This window comes from Ornithodoros turicata, chromosome 1 (genome assembly GCF_037126465.1).
Source record: "Ornithodoros turicata isolate Travis chromosome 1, ASM3712646v1, whole genome shotgun sequence".
NCBI classification, from domain to species: domain Eukaryota; kingdom Metazoa; phylum Arthropoda; class Arachnida; order Ixodida; family Argasidae; genus Ornithodoros; species Ornithodoros turicata.
Genome location: NC_088201.1, coordinates 130,134,675 through 130,159,606, shown reverse-complemented (window position 1 = coordinate 130,159,606; position 24,932 = coordinate 130,134,675). Strand labels below are relative to the sequence as shown.

The 24,932-nt window shown below is 47.8% G+C and overlaps 1 protein-coding gene across 3 annotated transcripts in view; it reads right to left on the bottom strand.

The window, feature by feature from the left end:
• The window catches only part of LOC135378596 (neprilysin-1-like), a 254,298-nt gene that overhangs the window by 74,252 nt on the left and 155,114 nt on the right, over positions 1–24,932 (bottom strand). For 2 of the 3 annotated variants that reach the window (XM_064611657.1, XM_064611658.1), the window contains one exon: positions 8,372–8,564. The exons of the other annotated variant lie outside the window; for it this stretch is intronic. In XM_064611657.1, coding sequence (XP_064467727.1) covers positions 8,372–8,564 — 193 coding nt within the window. The remainder of the gene's footprint in view (positions 1–8,371; positions 8,565–24,932) is intronic. 3 annotated transcript variants of the gene reach the window in all.

Sequence of the window (24,932 nt, the reverse complement as noted above, 5' to 3'; positions counted from 1 at the left end):
TGTTGGGCATCATCAACAGTACACAGGCAGGCAACGTTTGAGTGGGTGGCGTCAGAAGGTCACGTAACACGTGATTCCTCCCGTCAGGGTGAGATAACTCACTCACTGAAAGCCCAGTGCAAAGCCAGTGAAGTATAAAAGAAAAAAAATAGCCAGAGTTCTTCGGCTGCACGTATAGCATATGTTTGTAACTCAAACGTCACCATGCCAGTACCGGACAGCTGTTTCGGCCTTGTTGGGCCTCATCAACAGTACGCAGGCAGGCAACGATTGAGTGGATGGCGTCAGAAGGTCACGTAACACGTGATTCCTCCCGTCGGGGTGATATAACTCACTCACTGAAAGCCCAGTGCAAAGCCAATGAAGTATAAAAGGAAAAAATAGCCAGAGCTCTTTGGCTGCACGTATAGCATATGTTTGTAACTCAAACGTCGCCATGCCAGTACCGGACAGCTGTTTCGGCCTTGTTAGGCCTCATCAACAGTACGCAGGCAGGCAACGATTGAGTGGATGGCGTCAGAAGGTCACGTAACACGTGATTCCTCCAGTCAGGGTGAGATAACTCACTCATTGAAAGCCCAGTGCAAAGCCAGTGAAGTATAAAAGGAAAAAAATAGCCAGAGCTCTTTGGCTGCACGTATAGCACATGTTTGTAACGCAAACGTCGCCATGCCAGTACTGGACAGCTGTTTTGGCCTTGTTGGGCATCATCAACAGTACACAGGCAGGCAACGTTTGAGTGGGTGGCGTCAGAAGGTCACGTAACACGTGATTCCTCCCGTCAGGGTGAGATAACTCACTCACTGAAAGCCCAGTGCAAAGCCAGTGAAGTATAAAAGAAAAAAAATAGCCAGAGTTCTTCGGCTGCACGTATAGCATATGTTTGTAACTCAAACGTCACCATGCCAGTACCGGACAGCTGTTTCGGCCTTGTTGGGCCTCATCAACAGTACGCAGGCAGGCAACGATTGAGTGGATGGCGTCAGAAGGTCACGTAACACGTGATTCCTCCCGTCGGGGTGATATAACTCACTCACTGAAAGCCCAGTGCAAAGCCAATGAAGTATAAAAGGAAAAAATAGCCAGAGCTCTTTGGCTGCACGTATAGCATATGTTTGTAACTCAAACGTCGCCATGCCAGTAGTGGACAGCTGTTTCGGCCTTGTTGGGCCTCATCAACAGTACGCAGGCAGGCAACGATTGAGTGGATGGCGTCAGAAGGTCGCGTAACACGTGATTCCTCCAGTCAGGGTGAGATAACTCACTCATTGAAAGCCCAGTGCAAAGCCAGTGAAGTATAAAAGGAAAAAAATAGCCAGAGTTCTTCGGCTGCACGTATAGCATATGTTTGTAACTCAAACGTCACCATGCCAGTACCGGACAGCTGTTTCGGCCTTGTTGGGCCTCATCAACAGTACGCAGGCAGGCAACGATTGAGTGGATGGCGTCAGAAGGTCACGTAACACGTGATTCCTCCCGTCAGGGTGAGATAACTCACTCACTGAAACCCCAGTGCAAAGCCAGTGAAGTATAAAAGGAAAGAAATAGCCAGAGCTCTTTGGCTGCACGTATAGCATATGTTTATAACTCAAACGTCGCCATGCCAGTACCGGACAGCTGTTTCGGCCCTGTTGGGCCTCATCAACAGTACGCAGGCAGGCAACGATTGAGTGGATGGCGTCAGAAGGTCGCGTAACACGTGATTCCTCCAGTCAGGGTGAGATAACTCACTCATTGAAAGCCCAGTGCAAAGCTAGTGAAGTATAAAAGGAAAAAAATAGCCAGAGCTCTTTGGCTGCACGTATAGCATATGTTTGTAACTCAAACGTCGCCATGCCAGTACCGGACAGCTGTTTCGGCCTTGTTGGGCCTCATCAACAGTACGCAGGCAGGCAACGATTGAGTGGATGGCGTCAGAAGGTCACGTAACACGTGATTCCTCCCGTCGGGGTGATATAACTCACTCACTGAAAGCCCAGTGCAAAGCCAATGAAGTATAAAAGGAAAAAATAGCCAGAGCTCTTTGGCTGCACGTATAGCATATGTTTGTAACTCAAACGTCGCCATGCCAGTAGTGGACAGCTGTTTCGGCCTTGTTGGGCCTCATCAACAGTACGCAGGCAGGCAACGTTTGAGTGGATGGCGTGAGAAGGTCACGTAACACGTGATTCCTCCCGTCAGGGTGAGATAACTCACTCACTGAAAGCCCAGTGCAAAGCCAGTGAAGTATAAAAGGAAAAAAATAGCCAGAGTTCTTTGGCTGCACGTATAGCATATGTTTGTAACTCAAACGTCGCCATGCCAGTACTGGACAGCTGTTTCGGCCTTGTTGGGCCTCATCAACAGTACGCAGGCAGGCAACGATTGAGTGGATGGCGTCAGAAGGTCACGTAACACGTGATTCCTCCCGTCAGGGTGATATAACTCACTCACTGAAAGCCCAGTGCAAAGCCAATGAAGTATAAAAGGAAAAAATAGCCAGAGCTCTTTGGATGCACCTATAGCACATGTTTGTAACGCAAACGTCGCCATGCCAGTACTGGACAGCTGTTTCGGCCTTGTTGGGCATCATCAACAGTACGCAGGCAGGCAACTTTTGAGTGGATGGCGTCAGAAGGTCACGTAACACGTGATTCCTCCCGTCTGGGTGAGATAACTCACTCACTGAAAGCCCAGTGCAAAGCCAGTGAAGTATAAAAGTTAAAAAATAGCCAGAGCTCTTTGGCTGCACGTATAGCATATGTTTGTAACTCAAACGTCGCCATGCCAGTACCGGACAGCTGTTTCGGCCTTGTTAGGCCTCATCAACAGTACGCAGGCAGGCAACGATTGAGTGGATGGCGTCAGAAGGTCACGTAACACGTGATTCCTCCAGTCAGGGTGAGATAACTCACTCATTGAAAGCCCAGTGCAAAGCCAGTGAAGTATAAAAGGAAAAAAATAGCCAGAGCTCTTTGGCTGCACGTATAGCACATGTTTGTAACGCAAACGTCGCCATGCCAGTACTGGACAGCTGTTTCGGCCTTGTTGGGCATCATCAACAGTACACAGGCAGGCAACGTTTGAGTGGGTGGCGTCAGAAGGTCACGTAACACGTGATTCCTCCCGTCAGGGTGAGATAACTCACTCACTGAAAGCCCAGTGCAAAGCCAGTGAAGTATAAAAGAAAAAAAATAGCCAGAGTTCTTCGGCTGCACGTATAGCATATGTTTGTAACTCAAACGTCACCATGCCAGTACCGGACAGCTGTTTCGGCCTTGTTGGGCCTCATCAACAGTACGCAGGCAGGCAACGATTGAGTGGATGGCGTCAGAAGGTCACGTAACACGTGATTCCTCCCGTCGGGGTGATATAACTCACTCACTGAAAGCCCAGTGCAAAGCCAATGAAGTATAAAAGGAAAAAATAGCCAGAGCTCTTTGGCTGCACGTATAGCATATGTTTGTAACTCAAACGTCGCCATGCCAGTAGTGGACAGCTGTTTCGGCCTTGTTGGGCCTCATCAACAGTACGCAGGCAGGCAACGTTTGAGTGGATGGCGTCAGAAGGTCACGTAACACGTGATTCCTCCCGTCAGGGTGAGATAACTCACTCACTGAAAGCCCAGTGCAAAGCCAGTGAAGTACAGTCGACCCCCGTTTATCCGGACTTCACTTATCCGGATCCCGCGGTATCCGGACAAAAGGTACGGGAACTGATTTTCCTCCATGTATTTTGTTCTCGTTTATCCGGACTTCAGCTTCCGGACTCGGACAAGAATTCCAGGGAACGAAAGTCGAAAATTCTTGTAATCCAGCTTCAGTTATCCGGACTACCGTGAGTAAGAGGAGACGCTGACCCCGCTTCGTCACCTTTTTCGCTGTTTTGGGGTTATTCCCGTCACACGTCAGGGACCTACATTCCTCCGTAGGGGAGACAACCGTGCACAATGACCCCCTTTTCTATTTGTGTGCGTTGGGTCACGTTGACCAGTCGAGTCATTTGGAAATATCTCGAGCAACTGTCCGGTTCTAGAGGGGAAAACTCCAACCGGAGGGACTGCTGCTTACGGCCCGCTGGCCGATGAAGACATTCCCCTAGCTGCGATCCCTGATGCAGAGGCTCACTGCGACTGCCGTAGATGATGCTGCGGTTTCTGACTACGTTGACGTTGATAAGGATGATGACGCGTGTGCAGCTATGTCTGATGACGGTGTGATTGCTGATATTGACTCCGATGATGTGCAGCAAGATGGTGCCGATGGCGCCAGTGAGAAACAAGGCTCCGACATTGACACTTTGCGACCGCACTGACATTCTTCGAGCAGCGCAACAGCGTGATTCAACTCTATGCAATTAGCAAAAGTTTGCAGGAATCGAGTGCCTACACTACTATGTAACAGCTGTTATTGACGAGATTTCTGTGTTTTAATTAAACCTTGCTCTGTAGGACGTTTCTATTCGGTCGTTTCATTTATCCGGATGCCCCGGTATCCGGACGATTTCGCCGGGAACGGCACCGTCCGAATAAACGGGGGTCGACTGTATAAAAGGAAAAAAATAGCCAGAGCTCTTTGGCTGCACGTATAGCATATGTTTATAACTCAAACGTCGCCATGCCAGTACCGGACAGCTGTTTCGGCCTTGTTGGGCCTCATCAACAGTACGGAGGCAGGCAACGATTGAGTGGATGGCGTCAGAAGGTCGCGTAACACGTGATTCCTCCAGTCAGGGTGAGATAACTCACTCATTGAAAGCCCAGTGCAAAGCCAGTGAAGTATAAAAGCAAAAAAATAGCCAGAGCTCTTTGGCTGCACGTATAGCATATGTTTGTAACTGAAACGTCGCCATGCCAGTACCGGACAGCTGTTTCGGCCTTGTTGGGCCTCATCAACAGTACGCAGGCAGGCAACGATTGAGTGGATGGCGTCAGAAGGTCACGTAACACGTGATTCCTCCCGTCAGGGTGATATAACTCACTCACTGAAAGCCCAGTGCAAAGCCAATGAAGTATAAAAGGAAAACATAGCCAGAGCTCTTTGGATGCACCTATAGCACATGTTTGTAACGCAAACGTCGCCATGCCAGTACTGGACAGCTGTTTCGGCCTTGTTGGGCATCATCAACAGTACGCAGGCAGGCAACTTTTGAGTGGATGGCGTCAGAAGGTCACGTAACACGTGATTCCTCCCGTCAGGGTGAGATAACTGACTCACTGAAAGCCCAGTGCAAAGCCAGTGAAGTATAAAAGGAAAAAAATAGCCAGAGTTCTTCGACTGCACGTATAGCATATGTTTGTAACTCAAACGTCGCCATGCCAGTACTGGACAGCTGTTTCGGCCTTGTTGGGCCTCATCAACAGTACGCAGACAGGCAACGTTTGAGTGGATGGCGTCACTCAAACGTTGCCTGCCTGCGTTTGAGTTACACACACACACACACACACACACACATATATATATATATATATATATATATATATATTAAAGGAAAAAATAGCCAGAGCTCTTTGGCTGCACGTATAGCATATGTTTCTAACTCAAACGTCACCATGCCAGTACTGGACAGCTGTTTCAGCCTTGTTGGGCCTCATCAACAGTACGCAGGCAGGCAGCGTTTGAGTGGATGGCGTCAGAAGGTCACGTAACACGTGATTCCTCCCGTCAGGGTGAGATAGCTCACTCACTGAAAGCCCAGTGCAAAGCCAGTGAAGTATAAAAGGAAAAAAATAGCCAGAGCTCTTTGGCTGCACGTATAGCATATGTTTCTAACTCAAACGTCACCATGCCAGTACTGGACAGCTGTTTCGGCCTTGTTGGGCCTCATCAACAGTACGCAGGCAGGCAACGTTTGAGTGGATGGCGTCAGAAGGTCACGTAACACGTGATTCCTCCCGTCAGGGTGAGATAGCTCACTCACTGAAAGCCCTGTGCAAAGCCAGTGAAGTATAAAAGGAAAAAATAGCCAGAGCTCTTTGGCTGCACGTATAGCATATGTTTCTAACTCAAACGTCACCATGCCAGTACTGGACAGCTGTTTCGGCCTTGTTGGGCCTCATCAACAGTACGCAGGCAGGCAACGTTTGAGTGGATGGCGTCAGAAGGTCACGTAACACGTGATTCCTCCCGCCAGGGTGAGATAGCTCACTCACTGAAAGCCCAGTGCAAAGCCAGTGAAGTATAAAAGGAAAAAAATAGCCAGGGCTCTTTGGCTGCACGTATAGCATATGTTTCTAACTCAAACGTCACCATGCCAGTACTGGACAGCTGTTTCGGCCTTGTTGGGCCTCATCAACAGTACGCAGGCAGGCAACGTTTGAGTGGATGGCGTCAGAAGGTCACGTAACACGTGATTCCTCCCGTCAGGGTGAGATAGCTCACTCACTGAAAGCCCAGTGCAAAGCCAGTGAAGTATAAAAGGAAAAAAAATAGCCAGAGCTCTTTGGCTGCACGTATAGCATATGTTTCTAACTCAAACGTCACCATGCCAGTACTGGACAGCTGTTTCGGCCTTGTTGGGCCTCATCAACAGTACGCAGGCAGGCAACGTTTGAGTGGATGGCGTCAGAAGGTCACGTAACACGTGATTCCTCCCGTCAGGGTGAGATAGCTCACTCACACACATATATATATATATATATATAGTTTATAAACTATATATAGTTTACAATACGCAGACACGACAAAAATTATATATTCAACTATATTAATTCTATATTATGTATATGTGTATATGTATTATGTTCACAATTTGATCGTGCACTCCCAGCCGAGGACAGCTGTTCCGCTCTGCCTAGTGCTGTTCAGCCCGGCGAAGGGAAGTGACGCGATCTTGGGTCGCCGCTAACAGAGCGTTTCGGCGAATTATTACCTATATATTAAATTAAGGAAGCTTCAGTGTTCGTTTTTGTAGTGTTCAAAACTGGGATAAGTACTGTCGTTGTGTCCCTCTAAGTATTTCAGCCTTCCTAGGAGGAGCTTTTCAAGGCTGATGAAAGATGAAAGTCACGGAAAAGGTTAGCCAGCTGTAGGACTGGCTTCATACTTTCATCTTTCATCGTTAATTTCTTAGACAAATTTAGGCTTGTATGTACAGTCGACACGTGCTTATCCGGACTTCATTTATCCGGATCCTGCGCTATCCAGACAAAAAAGCACAGGGACGGATTTCTCCCCATGTATCTCGCCCTCCTTGATCCGGACTTCAGCTTCCGGACTCGGACGAGAATTCCAGGGAGCAGAAGTGACTAGTGCCCAACAATCGGCCTCAGTTATCCGGTCATTGTCCAGGAATGACACTTGACCTGCACCTAGACAAGCGAGGTCGAGAACCCTGGTCGTAGCCTCCTTTTTACTGACACAAAGACGGTGTTCCTAGGAAGAATTTTCTCGCTTTCCTACTTTGCACGTTACACAAAAGTAATCCACTGAACAGTCTGCTTATTCCAGACTGAGAAAGTCCGGAACGAGGACCCCTGCGCTGCCATCAGAGATGACGACATCGTCAGTGTCGTCGTTTCCAATCGTGTTCAAGAAGAATCTGATGATGAAAGCGTGGATGCACCAGCTGTGACGGTAGAAAGTGCGCGGGCGGCACTGAGAACAGTGCTATAATTTTTCAAGCAACAGAACAATATTTCGCAAGTAAATGCCATTATCAAAGGTTTGCAAGAACTGGATGCGTGTATTAGAATGAAACAGATGACAATGTATATTTTCTCTGTAATGGACAACAAAGATGTCCTCTTCGGATCTCTCTGGATTTTCGTGTTTCACTTATCCGGTTTCCCCGCTATCCGGACATTTTCACAGGAAAGGAAGCCATCCGGATTAACGCGGGTCGACTGTATTTGTCCCTTCTATGTTGTTCCACCATCAGAACACCAGTTCTTTCATTTTCAAGGCTGTCGTGCACTTTGCGTTAGCCAGTGTTTTGTAGAAGCGTTTTGTCGGCTGTTGGGTTTCTCGGGACTGAGCATTTCGGAGGGTGGCGACCGTTCTGTGCTAGTCAGTTGGTGGCAGCTGCACAATAGAGACTGGCACTTCCTTCCCAGCTACACCCCATTTAGCCACAGCAGAAGAGTGACCCAAAGCGCTTGAGAATTAACCCGTCAGGTTAAATTAAATCGTTAACCCGCATATTTTCAGCACAATTTTGACATTAAACGCATATTTCCATTGCGTGCTGTTTAATTTCAAAGCATTGAAACATTTATATAACCACGAAAAAGCCTTTCCAGAGCTCTAACAAAATGATGTTTAACCTTTGCAGCGGCATAAGTGCTTTACGTGTAGCCGTACGGCTACTGCACAACATTTGATGAAGTTTCTCGGCAGCGAAATTTTTGTACCAGGCAGGACGTTTGCATAAGGTAAAGAATAATAGTACCTACCTGTTCTCTGCTTTGAAATGTGAAGAAATGATCTACGTAGAGCCTTCCCAAGATCACTGAAGCTTGAAAAGAAAGGTCCATGGTGCATTTGAACCATCTCTGTATGTTGTCGCGTTTTCGTCTCAGTGACTGCGGTACAAAATTCTCGAAGTGTTGAACTATCCTCCACCCGAAGAAGTTTTGGATAGTGCTCCTGAAGCAAATAGGATAGATGCGTCAATTATCTACGTTCGTGAAGCATCAAAAGCGTCACGAGAGAAAACAAACAAACAATTGCCACTCGTTTGAAGGTCAGATATGTCAAGTTTGAAGTGCCGCACGACTCGCGCTGTATGTTCATTAGCGAACACTGAATATGTGTGCGAAATATCTTGGCCCAACTGTTTGTAGTTTTGTAGAAAACATTTTTGTTAGTTTCCCCGCCCGCCTTCAGACCGTCGGCAAACCCTGCGCACGGGCGCACCGACGTCACTGCTCTAGGTTTATCTGTCTTTGGCTTGGCCGCTTGGCTTCCTTGGTTTCGTTCTTCGTGCATCGTACGTTGGCATACAGCTGGTGGTGGTAACAGCAACATGTTAGTGCTAAGCCGGAAACAAAGCATGTGAACATTTCTTTGCCACGACGTTGTTTGTAAAGCGCACTTCCTTGTGCTGAAGTTGCCTTTTATGAGCTGAAGCGATAGGATACGTGATATGCCACAGCGAAGTTGTCGAGAATGCGACGGTGCTGCGCTGTTAGAACAATTCTTCGGAGTATTCAGGCGTTACCTATTAAGTTGCCAAAAGACCAAGCAGCGGCAGCCGTGCGGACTGAGTTCTACTCCAAGGATTTCGTCCGCGAATGTTATCATAGGTTACGCGCAAGTCCAAAGGCAATTTGGAATCTCGGCACGAAATCGTCTGGAGCGAGATGTCCGGCACACACATTTTGAACGTGCCGCGGAGGATCAGGCAAAAAACGAGAGCAAGAGTAAGTTGAGGTTCAGATACAAAAATAAGAAGCCTCATGAATCGATTGTGTAGCTGTCTCACATCGCTTCCTCATATAGTCACAGTTAACAACACAGCAGTATTGATAATCTAGCTTGAGAATTACCACAGGTGCACGCTGAAGGCAGGGCTTGGCTTGCATCAGGTGCATGAAGAAATTGCTGACACGTTTGTTGCAGTCTAGGCGCTACCAACAGGTATGGCAATGTGATGACATAATTTGAGCATTCGACAATATTCCAGTTTCCATGGGAGCTCTCATGGAGACATCTTTGCACCACCCTTAAACCTGCTTTCAACCTCTGCTTTCAGGGTGGAAATCAAAGGTCGCCATTCCGACTAACTGCTATCTCCCAGTTCAAGCACTTTTGCTGTCCAAACACTGGTTCCTGTGGATGGGGCGGTACAAGCTTTACTGTCTGATATACGGTGTGGTCCACCAACCATGATAGAAATGCATAGTGGAAAAAGTAGGCCCGGAGAGACATGCGGTTAAGGAATTTTTTTCTGCCAATAATTTTTGCCACATATTGCCACATTTTTATTTAATTTCAATTGACGGAAAGTTAATTTCTTGAATTGAACTCCGAAATTTCCCAAGGCAACCTAACGTTTTCCTTGCGGAAAGGGGTTCCCCTTGGTCATTTCACTCACACAGTAAATCATTTTACATCTTTACTCGCTCAAAACAGGTGTATTCTTATAAAAAGGCCTTTTTCTATCCCGCAAACTGTAGCAAACGGTGTGAAAAGGACATTACTAAATTCACAATATCGACATACACCACGTTTAATCCCATGGCGATTATTCGGGCTGTAAAATGAGGTGATGAAAGAGGTGTTTACGTCCGATACACTTTTTTACACCCCATTTGAACTGGGAATGTGGTGTTGAAAAGGGTGTTACTGAAGGGTGAAAATGATAACTTGAGTTAAAATACAGTATCTGAGAGGAAAGGATGCCGGTAATTGAAATGATATCCTTGACTCGTTCCAGGCATGCGTTTAAATGCAAAGACGAATTCCCGTCACCGTTACAGACGATTTCCGCGCAACTACACTTAACGAACATGTCTCCAACAAATTGTATTTCAGTATATGATCCATCCGATACGCCAATAGAGGCTACCGAGGGTGCCCAAGTCTCTTCAAGCTTCAGCACTCACGCCTACGGTACCTAGCGAAGCGTGCCTGTGACACATTGCGCTCCGGGTTAGGTTGCGCGATGGAACCACGGCTGGAAGTCTGCCATGTCCAGGGTGGTGCTTGGCATAGACGCAAGAACGTCGAACTGTATGTCTTGGTATGCTGCCGTGGTAGCTTGTATTATACAAGCCATTTGTGAGGGAGTGTTTGCCAAAAAAACAACTTCATCCTGAAAGGTGTTTTCAATAGAATGCTCTCTTTTAACCGTGTATTTGTTGTTAAACACCCATTATAACAGCGTTTCATGAGGAATACACTTAATTAAAGTGTGTTTTAGACAACACCCTTCATTCGGGTGTAAAGGCAACACCAAAGAGGTGTGCGCCATGGGAGGAGCTATTTACAGCAAAAAAGTGTAAAAAAATTTACTGTGAACAGATAATCCCACTCGAAACGCAATGGCAATTGCCGAAATAACTTCGCCGAAAATCCGTGGAAATGAGCCCTTGGCTCCGTCTCTTTTTTGACGGCACGTAGTTCTGAGCTGAGCGCGTTCTGAGTTCTGAGCTCGTAGCTGAGCGCAAAGCTGCGAAGAAAGGAGGTTACATTGACACGCCACACGAGGGGGAAGGGTTACAAGCCTTACCTACGGAACAAACACGCGCGGTGAGTGCGGGAATCAGAGCTGTCTTATCAAAAGTGAGGTAACCCTTTTCCCCCTCGCCACCTTGTAGAGGTGCAGCTTGCGCCAAAAGTCCACGGTACACGCTAGCGGCGTTTTTCTCCGCACCGGGCCACCTTAGCGGCGGCCGGAAGTTGCCGGGAGCGGACAGGTCCATTCATTTCGAGGGGAATCTGGATATAACATAGGCAGCGACCCACCGTGGCATTTGCAGCAATAGCCCCACAAGGGCATGCCCGTGGAGCGCTTCACAAGAAGTGGTTAGGGAAATCCAAGACAGACGCATGTGTAAACAGTCCGCTGTTGGATGTGCTGCTGTCCGAAGGCGACGCACAGGCACATTCAGAATGATACTACGGCTGCCTGTGAAATAGAATGAGGGGAGGGGGAAGATATATAACCATATATATATATATATATATATATATATATATATATGGTCTACCTCTGGTGCCAATTCCGAACGATGCGCAGCTACCCAGAGCTGACGAGCCGCAAACACTGCGAAACACGTGTCCTCTGGTGCTGTCGCATCGTTCTATGAGTATCTGTTTCTCTGCGTGCAGCCATAGAAGCAATCTTAATCTGTAATGTTTAATTTCAAATGCGTCTAGTGTCATTTACTTGTTTCTTTAATGACTTTTTTTCCCTTCATATATATATCTATTTTTTTCTTGCCTCTGATTCTGTTGGTTAAATTGTCATTTGTTTAGCAGCATGTATGTGTGTATTCCAGAGCCTGCTAATAAGTGTATCAGCTGAGGGCTAGCAATTGTGTTGTAGCTGTCTCATCCTGTCCCTAGCTGCTTGTGTTTCACTATCGCCATGTTTGCTATTGCGAAAAAAAAGTTCATAGAAAAACACGAAAAGAGCGACCTGGAAAGCTGGCTGTTCTAGTGCTCACATGGAGGCAATGCAATGAGGTAGCATGTTCCATTCATGAAATGTACATAGTAGTACAAATCACAATGGCAACCAATTATTCAGATTTTTCTTTAACTATTTTGTCTTTTGGAGCCTTGATTGTCCAGCCTATTATTGGAGCTTTATGTGATTCCTCTCTTGAGATATTTTATTATTGCTGATCCTGTACCGCTCATTAATTTTGAAGTTGTATACTGCCCTAAGGTACAAGAAGAGAATTGTCATATCTGCATAGGAATAGTTCGTAAGTACCTTCCTTGTTGACATTTATATTTGTACCAGGTGCCAACATTGCTGATTGATGGAAAATGTAAATCAAGAGATTTATTTTCTTGCCAAACAACAGTGTCGTCTTTTCTAGTGCGACATTTTCTTTTCACAAGACATAAGTTGCAAGGCAAGGAGTTGTAGGGGCACAATGATGGTAGAGTCTAGCATTGTTTTTTGCCACTTCACATATATTCACTGTTATTCGTGCGCATGTGCATAAAAATAATTTTGTATGCAGACACACAAGTGGTTCAGAAAATTAGATGATGCACTACATATGCATTAACAATTGAAGAATCCAACAATCTACGTTATGAATTTTGTAGCTCCCAATCATATACAGCTTTTACAGAAAAGCTGGATTTCATTTTCGAATTCTCGTCGTAGGATCACAGATAGCTTTGATACCAGTGGCTTATCAATTATTGTCTCTTTCTTTTCATTCTAGCTGTTGGCATGTGTGAGTGTACTTGCTATGTTATTGAATTTACCCACTCGTGTAATGGCTCAGAGGAGCCAGCAGTATCTCGAAAAAAAAAATGTATTAGACGCCCAAGCATGTATAATTGTATGTATATATATGTGTAATATAATGTATAATTGCGATGGTTATGCTAAAGCATAACTTCCATGAATACTCTAGTTACGTAGACGGGATCTGTAAAGACTGGCCTTTGCGAATCGCTTTGCAACGTGTCTCTAACTGTAAAGGTAAGAGGCACTCACGAATGCTGCAGACATGGTTGCATCTTACAAATTGCTTGTCGTGTCCTACATGATCACTATTAAATACGAAATGGTTTTTGCAGCGATTCCTGAGTACGGAATTAATTCAGAGGCTGACCAGCTGCTTATGTCACCAATGACGACAGTCATATAATTATCAGATTTATTTGATAGAAATTATAAGATTATTTATTCGTGAGTACGGAATTAATTCAGAGGCTGACCAGTGATGTCACCCATGACGACAGCCATATAAGTTGCCTGTAACACTTTTACAGCCCATGGGCTGAGTTGGGAGTTGAAATAGCACTCTACAGAGGGATAAAGTGCACCCACTGATTTGATTTCTAGGACCAATGCTGTGCCCTAACTCTACAGACCCCCGAAACAACATTTCTAAGTGGCATTATCTGCTCTGGTATTTCTTTTGCGTCTGCACGGTGTGAAACCACATGGCTTCTGGAGCCTTCGTGTACATGTTTTTGTGCTACGGTACTCATTGGACACAAAATCCAGATGTTAGACATGAAATGCAGTAGTTTGGAGCGTGCTACACGACGTAGCGTGACATGGGAGTGTGTGATTCAAAGAAAGCTTCTGGAAAATGCACATAATCCCATAAAGAGTTTAAAATGTTATTGGCATTCTGCTTTACATCGCTCGTCGTTCCATAACATTGTCGACGGTGTTACACATTGATAAATTGTAGGTTAAACTTGTCCCGTAGCATTATGCGGTTCCTCAAATACATAGCATGCCTTTTTCCTGCAAAAACAAAACATTGTCGGCACTTTCTTGGTAAAACGGCTGTCGAAACGTCAGGGTGTAAAGGGGCTAGCGCAGACGCAACTTGATACAAATTGTTGACCTCACTAAACACAAACGACGAATTCCAGTCACAACATCGCACAGAGCTTCGTTCACGAAGAGAGTTCGCAGCTGCTGCACTGTTCACTCATCGCGGAACTAGTGGAACCCAGCTGTCCGCCATCTTCAAGCACCGATGCGTGAAGACAGGAAAAGCCGTAGCTGGAATCCACCGACAAGTACAAAGGCGCATACACGTCATAACGCCCGTTCGGGCGCATCTACGTCATAAACATGGCTGCGCCCACGTGTGTTCCTGAATGAATTATCTGTACCGAAGTGGGAGAATGAAGATGCATTGGGGAGAATTGGGTGTGGGCTTTCAGAATATCACAACCGTTTCGACTATTAGGGATATCGGCATAGCTGACGATTAAGGGAAGGACAATTGTAACATGACTGAATCCAAACTAAGCCAGCAATTTCGATCGCATGTACTTGACGGAGTGTAGTTAAGGACGTACAGTGGCGTAGCCAGACCTCCAAGGTGGAGGGGGGGGGGGCTTCGTCCAAACCCCCTGATTCCGGTTGCGCCAACTATTCCACAGATACCTGTGTATACAGCAAGATGAGAGATTAACAATTTGGTTTGTTGACTCGTGGAACACGTAATTATGTACACTTAAGCTGTCATGGCTGGCGATGCGGCGCCACGACATTGGAAGTAGTTTGAAAACGGAATCCCAGTCAATCACGTCTATCCTACGGATGTTTGATTATTGTCCCAGAAGAAACTGCCTGAATTGATGTCCTGTAGACCTCCGTAGGATATTCTTGAAGGATATCTAATGTCCCCAAATTACACAATGAACTGCATACGGCAGCCGGATGGACAGAGGACATCGTGTGGGCATCTGTATCAGTGCAGTTCTCATTGAAATTGGATGAGAATTAGCGCTGCGACTTCGATAGGCATTACTCTGGTTTTCTTGGATCGCACGTTTGCTCCGTTGGTACTTGTGATCCCAAAATGCAGTTCATTACCGTAACGCGTTTTTGACTGGGCTAGGAGATTATGCACGAAATCGAGAGTAGTTCGGCAGCTCACGGATGGCAGCAGTGTGCAGGCGACGGTGCCAGCGGTTGCTTTTGTCCAGTTTGCTTGTCGATGACTGTGAGATACACAAGGTCGTACATGCGCTTATTTCAGTTAAAGTATCGCTGAAACAGCAACGTGAACGACGGGTGAGCTATGAAGAAACAGAACGGCGAGCGGACGCATCTCATGTGGCTCATGTTCGTCTTGCGCAACAGGTCAGGGAGCAATTGAGACAACCGCCATGTTGGGAACATCAGTTGCCAATATATCCAGCAACAAACGGTATTCGCTCAAGCGGTGACAACGGTGATCGAGGTGGATACACGAATCCTGTCAGAGTGCCATATATTTCGGATAGGGAAGTGTTTTCAGGTTGGATACTCTAGTTGAAGATCGTACGCCTGGTTCAGAGGTGCATTTTGCATTGCGGCATTTATCGGTATAGGTCTAGAACGACGCATGGAATTAACTGACGGTGACAAAATAAAGCTATGCTCAGTGTTGTGAAAGCTCTAGCTAGGATGCTTCAGAAAAATATTAGACCTGTTCTCATTTTGCAGTGTGGCAGTGGAAGCTGGCGCTGACTAAATTCCACCAGACTAAGGGAGCGCACAGAGATGTGCCGCTTTGAGGTTCCTTGTTGTGTAATAAATTTTCTTTGCTGTGTATATCCTGTGTTTACCGTAGAACTATCACAAGCAAACAAAATAAAGAAACGAAGTCATATACTACCTGTAGAACCCAATAAAAACCTGCCACAGTGCCCACAGTGTCCACAAGGTAACCACAGGATAGCCCCCAACACGTCTCTAATTATCCGAGATGTGCCCTCTGTTCGTTGGCCAGGATGTCCGGTAGACCGGTTCGGGCGGTAATATTGAGCAAAGTGATATACCATTCAATACGGGCAAGCTGTATAGCAGGAGGCCGCGACCTAGAGTTTTGTGGAGCACAAGAAGATCCCTCTCAGTGCAGCTCAGCGCACGCCGGCAGAGGAGCGAATCACATTCCCCTAGCGCTGAGCCTTTGAAATGATGAAGTCAATCTGCCTTCTCCACGACAGGTTGTGGTCCAGGATAACACCCAGGAACCTGTGAAACTTGACTTGTATGAGGGGGCAGTCGCCAATCCGAAGTTGGAACCTCCGCATCTCTCTTAGAGTAAAAGGAGAGAGTTAGAGAAGAAGTTGTTGATGGCGCCAGTGCTCTTTGCAACCGATGTTGATTTGCCGGCCGGGACGTTTCGACAATCCAAATACACACATCGTCCGCATATATGGAGAGATTTATTCTCCTCAGTAGACATTCCTTGAAGTCAACCACGACAATATTAAATAATAACGGGCTTAGGACACTTCCTTGTGGGACACCCTGCGATACAGCAGTCTTCTCTGTGTCACCTACGCCTGTCCTGACAAAATTTTTCCTTTGGCTCAGGAACTCGGAAAGCCATACAAGCGCTTTCCCAGGTACTTGAGACTGGAGCAACGCATGAAGAGCACAGGAGTGACTTGACGTCCAGGAAGACAGCCATCACGATTTGCATCCGGGCTTTCGCTTCCTCAACAGCAGAGACCAAATCCATCACCGAATCCATAGAACTACGATACCTACGCAAGCCTGACATTTCCTGGGGGAAAACAGATCTTCTCTCAAGCCACCACTCGAGCCTGTGCAGCACTATGCGCTCCAGGACTTTGCCTAGGCAGCTGGTAAGGCTGACAGGCCGAAAAGACGCCAGATCCAAGGGGTGTTTTCCTGGTTTCAGTATGGGGACCACTAGGGCCTCATTCCACTGAGCAGGGACTTCTCCATCCCTCCATGATTTGTTGTAGATGTCTAAGAGCACCAAAAGGCAGGTGTCATTCAGGTTAGGTCAGGATAGGATGCTTCTAATTTTAAGTTCCGTGGGCATTGTCTCAGGTCCGATTTTAACTTCCATTTAAGTTCAGTCCTGGTGTCTTCTCAGTTCAAGTTCATTGCTGAACCCTAATCCAATTCCCCTGGTGCCACGGACGCTCGCTCGACTTGCCCATGGACCGAAGCATGCTATTAATGTTCCCACTTCCCGCTGTGATCTTCCCCTTCCATTCATAAAGTCACCTTGGATTATCCTTCGGTGGTGACACTAAGTCTGCGTTCACAGCGAAGTGCATTTCGTGAGCCCGTTCTGCCTTGCACTTCCAACTGAGCCTCGTCCTGTCTTGTTGCTGTTCCGTCGTCGTCCTTCCTCAAGCTCAAAGCAATGTTGCCTTCGACATATACACAGTGTGTTGTTCCAATAAAAGTTCACCCGTGCCAACGTGCCGTGCTCCGACTGTTGCTCAATGCAAGTGGAACATTGCTGTGTATGTGGAATCCCGGGGGGGGGGGGGGGGGGTTCGACCGGATACAGTGACGCCGCTTGGACGCGAACCTCCGATACAGACCTGTGCCCCTTACCATAAGAAAAAATAGGATCTATATACCGTTACCCGTTACTTCAGAAAAAAGTACCTAAATACCTTACTCGATACCAACATGCAAAATTAACGACTTCTCGTTACTCACAGGTAACGAGTTACTGTTACGTTACCGACGCATAGTTAAGGAACCCAACAAACATGCCGTCAGTTGCCTTCAACTATTTATTAATGAGGAATTGCACTTCAGAAGAAGCTCATACTCGAAATGTGTCGTATGTCCTTCGTGTTCCGTGTCTCTCGGCCCCTTACCATGCTTGCCTGGACCTTCTTCCTTCTTTCCGAAGTGGGGGTGATCAGAGATTATGAAAACCCCAGAAGAAACATCGGCTTTCGTGCTAGCGATCACCAACGGGTCCCAAAAACAGACGAGGGGCTGCGTCATAATTTAGGGCGCTCAGATGCTTAGCAAAGACAAGAGAAGGCTACAAGTCGAAACGCGTTTTTTGTAGACATAGCACAATTGGTGCCCATTCTTGGTAAGGAGCGATGGTCAGAGATTACGGAAACAAAACAAAAGACAACAACACATCCAGCCATGGACTGCAATAATACTTTGAGTCGCACTTGGTCGTGGGTCACGCAGGTCAAATCTGCACGCATTGCGCCACACGGAGTCCCGGAATGTGCTCTACCGCGCTGAAGAAAAGGAACGAGTAACGTCAGCAAGAACTTACCAATTTTGGTAGAAGATTCAGTTACTATTACCGTCTTTAAAAAAAATAACTGAATCGTTACTTCGTTAAAGAAAAAAGTAACCGTTACAAAGTAAGGAGTTACTTGTAACGAGTTAGGCACAACTGTGCCTCTGAAGATCATGTATCGGGAGCAGAGCGCGTGCTCTCTGGTTTCGTAAAGATCACGTGACGCACTGCGCCTCCCTTCGTGCAGGACAGTCATGTATCCAAATCAAAGCACCATCAATCTTGCCAAACTCAACACTGGCATCTTCTGAGCTAGTGAGCATCGCTCTCCTGGGAAGATTGACTTTGGTTCCTGATCGCGCCCGATACACAAATACACGGGACTCCAGGTGGCAGCTATCCGAAAAATCCGTGACTTCAATGTTTCAAATCCTACTTCATGCGGTGTATACGAAGATCCACTGCGCTTCTATTGTGAAGCTAACGCTATCACGGATGGTGCAAAAAAGCGTGTTACGCTGCTGGGCGTTTGTTGTATCAGCACCAGTGGCGGATCCAAGGGGGGGGCGGTTGGGCGATCGCCCCCCAAAAAAAAAAACGTCAGTTTATGCATTGCATTTCCCTCTCCCCCTCCCCCACTGCGCGCTCCGGCAAAGAAACCGCCCCCCCCCCCAAACCGAGGGTCTGTATCCGCCCCTGGGGAGGGGGCACCTGCCCCCCCTGTCCCACCGTCCGACCCATGCCAACAACGGTCACGCGCTTGCTTTCACCAAGATGCCGCCTTCACTCTTTATTCTGTCTCCATGACAGCGCTTTCCTTCTTTCTCGCGCGCGACTCACGGCACGTGGCCAATTCCGCGTCTAAGCGGTGAGAACGGAGTCTGAAGTAAAATGAAGCGAGCGAGTCTTCAAAAGATTGACAGTTTCTTTAGTCGCGCTCCCAAGCATGCCTTGCAAACTTCAATTCAAGACAGCGAGGAGGTCGCGGCGCCGGCAATATCACAATCGGGTTCCTCTACGTTGCCCACGGATGACAGCGACGCGGACGCCAATCCTCAGATAGCGTGTGCCATGCCAGCAAGTGCTGTGGCTGACGGCAACGGTTCACGACATGAGCGCAGTCACAGTGCTGAACATGAATGCGAACTATCGAACACCATGAGTGACAGTGGAAGGAATGATGGCTCCGCTGCAGCCTTTTTACTAGACGTTGGAAGCTTTGTCGGGAAACATGTTGACGACTTCACTAAGCGGCGCATGTTGGAATCTCATTGGCATCCAGCGGAAAACTACAGCTTCCCATACTCCGTCCACAAAAAAGGCGGCAAGGAAGAAAAGAGATATGTAAGCCACTCACATTTGAGCAAATTTAACTGGCTGGTTCTCTCGAAGTGCCAAAGTGGTCTCTATTGCAAGTATTGTGCACTCTTCACAACGGGGAGCGTAGGAGGGTACCAAAGGAATGTTACTCTTCAAAAGCTCGTTACAAAACCTCTCCGAACATTCGCGAGGCTACTTGGCAAAGATGGTGACCTCCCTCTGCATGAAGCAACTAGATACCACAAAGAGGCGGTTCAAGCCGCAAAAGCCTTTCTTGCCTGTGCCGATGCACCTGAAGCGTGCGTCGCCAATCAAGTATCTTGTCAGCGACTTCATCAAGTGGATGAGAACCGGAAAAGACTCTTGCCTATCATAGACTCTATAATCTTTCTAGGGCGCCAAGGAATACCGTTTCGCGGACACAGAGACGACGGGATGCTTGCAGACTGTTCGCAAGGTACTTCATTAACGTCAAACGAGGGCAACTTTCGAGAACTTTTGCGGTTCCGGGTCGCCAGTGGGGACACAGAACTCCAAAAGCACCTTGCCAGCACGTCGTCCCGGGCCACATACATCAGCAAAACGACGCAGAATGAACTCATCCAGTGCTGTGGAGAGGAAGTCCTTGCCACGGTCACTGGGCGTGTGCACGAATCCGGCATGTACAGCGTTATGTTCGACGAAACCACTGACCTAGCTCACATGTCGCAGCTTAGTCTCATTTTACGCTACGTTCACAAGAATGTGGTTCGAGAGGACTTTGTACAGTTCGTCGATCTTCGTCGTGTCAGTAGCGATACTGATACCGGTATCAACATTGAAGAGCCCGTCTTGGCAGGAAAGATACTCGGGGAACAGGTTGTAACAACACTGAAGACCTTAGGCCTCGACCCAGAAAAGTGCGTAGGTATAGCTACCGACGGCTGCAGCGTCATGGTGTCCGAGATCTGTGGCGCTGTGTCTGAGATCAAGAAACATGCGCCTAATGCGGTGCACTGCCCGTGCTTCAACCACGCACTCAACCTGTCTTTGTCCAAGTCCTGCAAAGTCCAAGCGATCAGAAATGCTGTTGGCATTATGAAAGAAGTAATTTCCTTCTTTGCGGCGTCATCGAAACGAAACGTGGTATTAAAGAGCACCCTTGGAGGCCAACTTAAAGGCCTTTGTGAGACGAGGTGGGTTGAACGGCACGACAGCGTTATACAGTTTCGAGAGTCCGTGGGCAGTGTGTCGAAAGCTCTTGATACCATTGCTGACTGGAAAGAGATGCAAAGCGCAGCGAAAGCAAAGACGCTCCGTGCTGCCATCAGTGACTCCGAATTCCTAGTAGCAATTGTTTGCTTGGCGGACATACTCGCGCACACTGTTCCACTGAGTCGTCTCTTTCAGAAGGAATATCTTGACGTTCGCACGGCTAGGAGCGCGTTGGCAGACACCATGACTGTTCTCCGCGACCGCAGAGAGAAAAGTGAAGAGGCATTTTCGGAGCTCTACAAGCAAGCCAGTGCCCTGGGAGAAGAACTGGGAACAGAGTTGCGGTCCCCACGTATAGCTAAGAGACAGACTCACAGGTGCAACGTCGCTACGGCCAATACAGAGAGCTACTACAGGATGTCACTGTACACTCCGTTAATGGATAATGTGCTGTCAGATTTAGAGACAAGGTTTACAACCGAGGCGGAAAGAGCATACGAGCTGTTCCTTTTTGTGCCCCCTCACACCTGTGCCACAGACGGCGTCGACAAGGAAGCTGTTTCTGCTATTGGGGAGCGGTATTCTGCGTTCATGGGGAATAGCGCGCCAATAGGACCACTTCTACTTCAAGCCGAGCTGAGGTTATGGCGCGAAAAGTGGAAGACCCAGACTGAGGTGCCGGGTACTGCTGTTGAAGCTCTGGACAAATGCGACAGGGAGGTCTTCCCTCTAATACGTACGCTTCTACAAGTACTGGCCACTCTCCCTGTTAGCGTAGCCAGTGCCGAACGGTCCTTCTCTACTCTCCGTCGGTTAAAATCGTGGATGAGGACACAGATGGCTGAAGAGCGCTTGACTGCGTTGGCATTGCTGCACACCCATAGGGACATTGCCATCGATACGCAAAGGGTCATCGATCGTTTCGCAAGTAAGGCTCGCGGACAACGGAGACTAGATTTTGTCATCTGAGTGATATTTATATACCAGTTCTCTGATGCACAATAAACATCAGTTTTGAGTTCACTGCATGTCAGTAACGCTATACAAAAATCACCTTTAACGAAGAAAAAACTGTCGCAGTTCCCCGCGGCAGGTACAGTAGAAGGGCCCCTTCTTGTCCCCCACCCCCACCGCACGCACAACAAGGCATAGGCATCTGAAGATTGAAAACACTATATAGAAATTCGCTTGAGACGTTGTCCGCCCCCCCCAAAATGAGGGTCTGGATCCGCCCCTGATCAGCACACTCGAAATCGTTCGATCCCTTGTGTCGCCAACGGCTCCATCCGACAAGTCCTACGATGAACTGATCGCAGTGCTGAAAAGTTATTTCACTCCGAAGCCATCGGTAATATACAGTCGCTTCCAGTTCCACAAATGCGTGCAACGTTCCGACGAAGGGATCACTGTATACGTGACTGAGTTACGCTGGCTAGCAGAAGACTCGAGCTTCGTATCCAAACTGAGCGAAATACTACGTGATCAACATGTGTGCGGGATACGCGATGAAGGGCCACAACGACGATTGCTCGCCGAACCGGAATTAGCCTTCGACAGTGCCAAAGCACAGGCCCTCGCCGACGAAGCAGCAGCCGACCAAGTACTCGAGATGCAAGCTCAGGGCGCATCGTCAGCGGCTCATCACATATATAATAACCGCCTGGCATAAGCAGTAATAAGCAGTGCAAGGGACCCACATCTGAGTCTCGACGTGCGAATGACCTAGTACGACTTCGCGCTACTGATTTGGAGTGTCTAACGCCCCTGACCATTGCCCGTTCCGCGAAGCATCACGCCGATATTGTCACAAAAAGGGACACATAGAGCGTGCGTGACTTACTAAGAACTCACATGACCGCAAGGGACAGACTCCGGCTCAACAACAGCTTCAACAGCGCCATCGGCACGTATAGTTGAGCACCCAGAAGCGGCCCAATATACTTCAAATATCTACCAAATGAACACTGTGAATGCAAAGGGGTCATCTACTCCTCGGAAGCCGCACTCCACAGTAAGACTAGGCGGTTCAGAATGCCAGATGAAAGTCAACCCGGGACAAAACTACCTACTCTATCATTTCTGAAATAACGTACCTTCTATACGTTGAATCTATATATATGAAGAGGACAACGATCTTCACCTGCCTCCCACGCACGCACTTTAACCTCATTCATTCCTTTTGCACTGATTCCAATAAATCCATCGTCTACCTGTCTCTCTGTCTAGTCTTCCACAAACGGTACAAGTGCCTACCGCCAAACACGGGGTCGGTTATCCATCCACCGTCTATTTCCTTGCGTTACTTTCAAAAGCAGCAGATTCGGCTGCGTGGCTCATGCAGAGTAGATGTTCACTACGAATCTTTCCAGGGTCCGCTGCGTCTCCTTGTTGCTGATGGAGACCGCGATAGCTTACTTGGGTACGAATGGTTCAAAGCATTCGGCATCAAGTTCATGGGCATCCATCACTTGGGTGTTAATCCCGTAGACGAATTCCTGAACGACATCAAGGAAGTATTTCAAGAAGCCCTTGGAGACTGCCGAGGACCTGCAGTACCGCTTCCGTTGATCACTTCTGTTCCGCCCATGCGACTGAAAGCAAGGAATGTTCCGGTCTCTCTACGTCCGAAAATTGATGCCGCCCTAGATCGTCTCATCGCTGACGATGTTATCGAAAACATCACTAACCCAAAATGGGAAACTCCGGTTGGTCCAATCATCAAACCATAAGGAGGGGTTAGATTAAATCGTGATTACAAGGTTGTGATCAGCAAAGCAATGCATGCTCATCCAAATCCTTTTCCCGCAGTGAATCACTTCCGCTGAACCTTATATGGTGGTGGTTACTATGCAAAAATAGACCTTGCACAGACCTGTCTTCAACTACATGTGGATGATGAGAAGACCAACCATTGTGCATTGCGTTGAGCAGAAGACTAACCATTGTGAAGGACCACATATGACTGCTTGACCTCACAGCCCAAATGGACCTGAAGTGGGCCCAGCCATTACAGGAACGTTAGTTATGGTGTTCGGGGCGCCGTCCAGTTCCTACACTCATAAGAGTGTAACGGGACATCGTCGACCGGCACCGTCTTTGTCGCTTCTCGGAAGATGCCTGTGTCTTCGGTTTGGTCTCAAACTCTTGATCACCAAATCAGGGCTCAGGCAGTTGCGTCACAGCCCCGTAAGGATGAACGATGGTGCAGCACCAAAACGGCGGGAGGGAGGAAGCCAAGATACAAGGCAGGGGCCACTACATCGACTCACAAGACGGGGCGACCACCAGCAGGGAGAAGACGACGATCTATGAGCCAACCTTTTCATTCCGTGCACATATTAAATATATGTGCCACAGGGTCTGGTATGTGCTGTGCTTCCTCTCAGCGTGGACTCACGCGTCGGTAGCGAGACGCCACATTGGTGTTAGAAGTGGGGTTCGCTGACGCACATCTGAGGGATCGCTGAGAGCATGGTTGCCTTTACCCCAACAGGGAAGCACACTAGGCGTACAGCTTTGGTAACTTAAAATATGACTGAAACTTCAGGTAATAGAGTGGCCTTTGGGGCAAGTGTGTCTGTTGCAGCCATTCTGGTGCACTCATTTTCCGGGGATGGGCGAGACCCGCCAATTTTGGAGTATTTTGATGTTATCGAGCAGATTTCTTTAATGTCTGCATGGTCCGACACGCAAAGTTCGGACTGTCGAAGTGTCGAATGACAGGTGCCGCTTATGATTTTGCATGAAGGATGTACGCGCTAAGAGTGCTTACACCTACGAGGAATTCCGATAGGTCGCTGTGAGTCGACTTGATACACAAACAGATTCCCTGTGTCGTCGTAAATCTCTGGGGGCAAGGGAAGGGCTAAATGAGGACGTCGGGAAATTAGCTATCAGAATACTGAGCCTCGCAAACGACACGTTAAGGTCGCCGGGTGACAAATATGCCTAACGCGAACGTTAAGCGCGCGAAATTTTTGAAGATTAGTTTCGGACACAATTTGTCGCGGGGCTGCGCGATTCCGTGCAGCGTTTTGTTTCCTCTAAAAAAGCGAGCCACGCTTGACGACGCAGTACAGGCGGCAGCCGATGGAAAGGAAAATTAGAACGTTTCTGGGGGAATCTTTGCTATCGCAGGACGTACAGTTGAACGGCGTCTTTTCCGAGGGAACACCACTGGAAATGCTAGTGCACCGCGTGGCGGCCAATTCAGGGGGCGATATTTAATGCGGCAACGGCGTTGCTTTGTCTGCAACGAGGTGGCACATTTCGCAAGGAACTGCCCCAGGGTTCGGTCGAC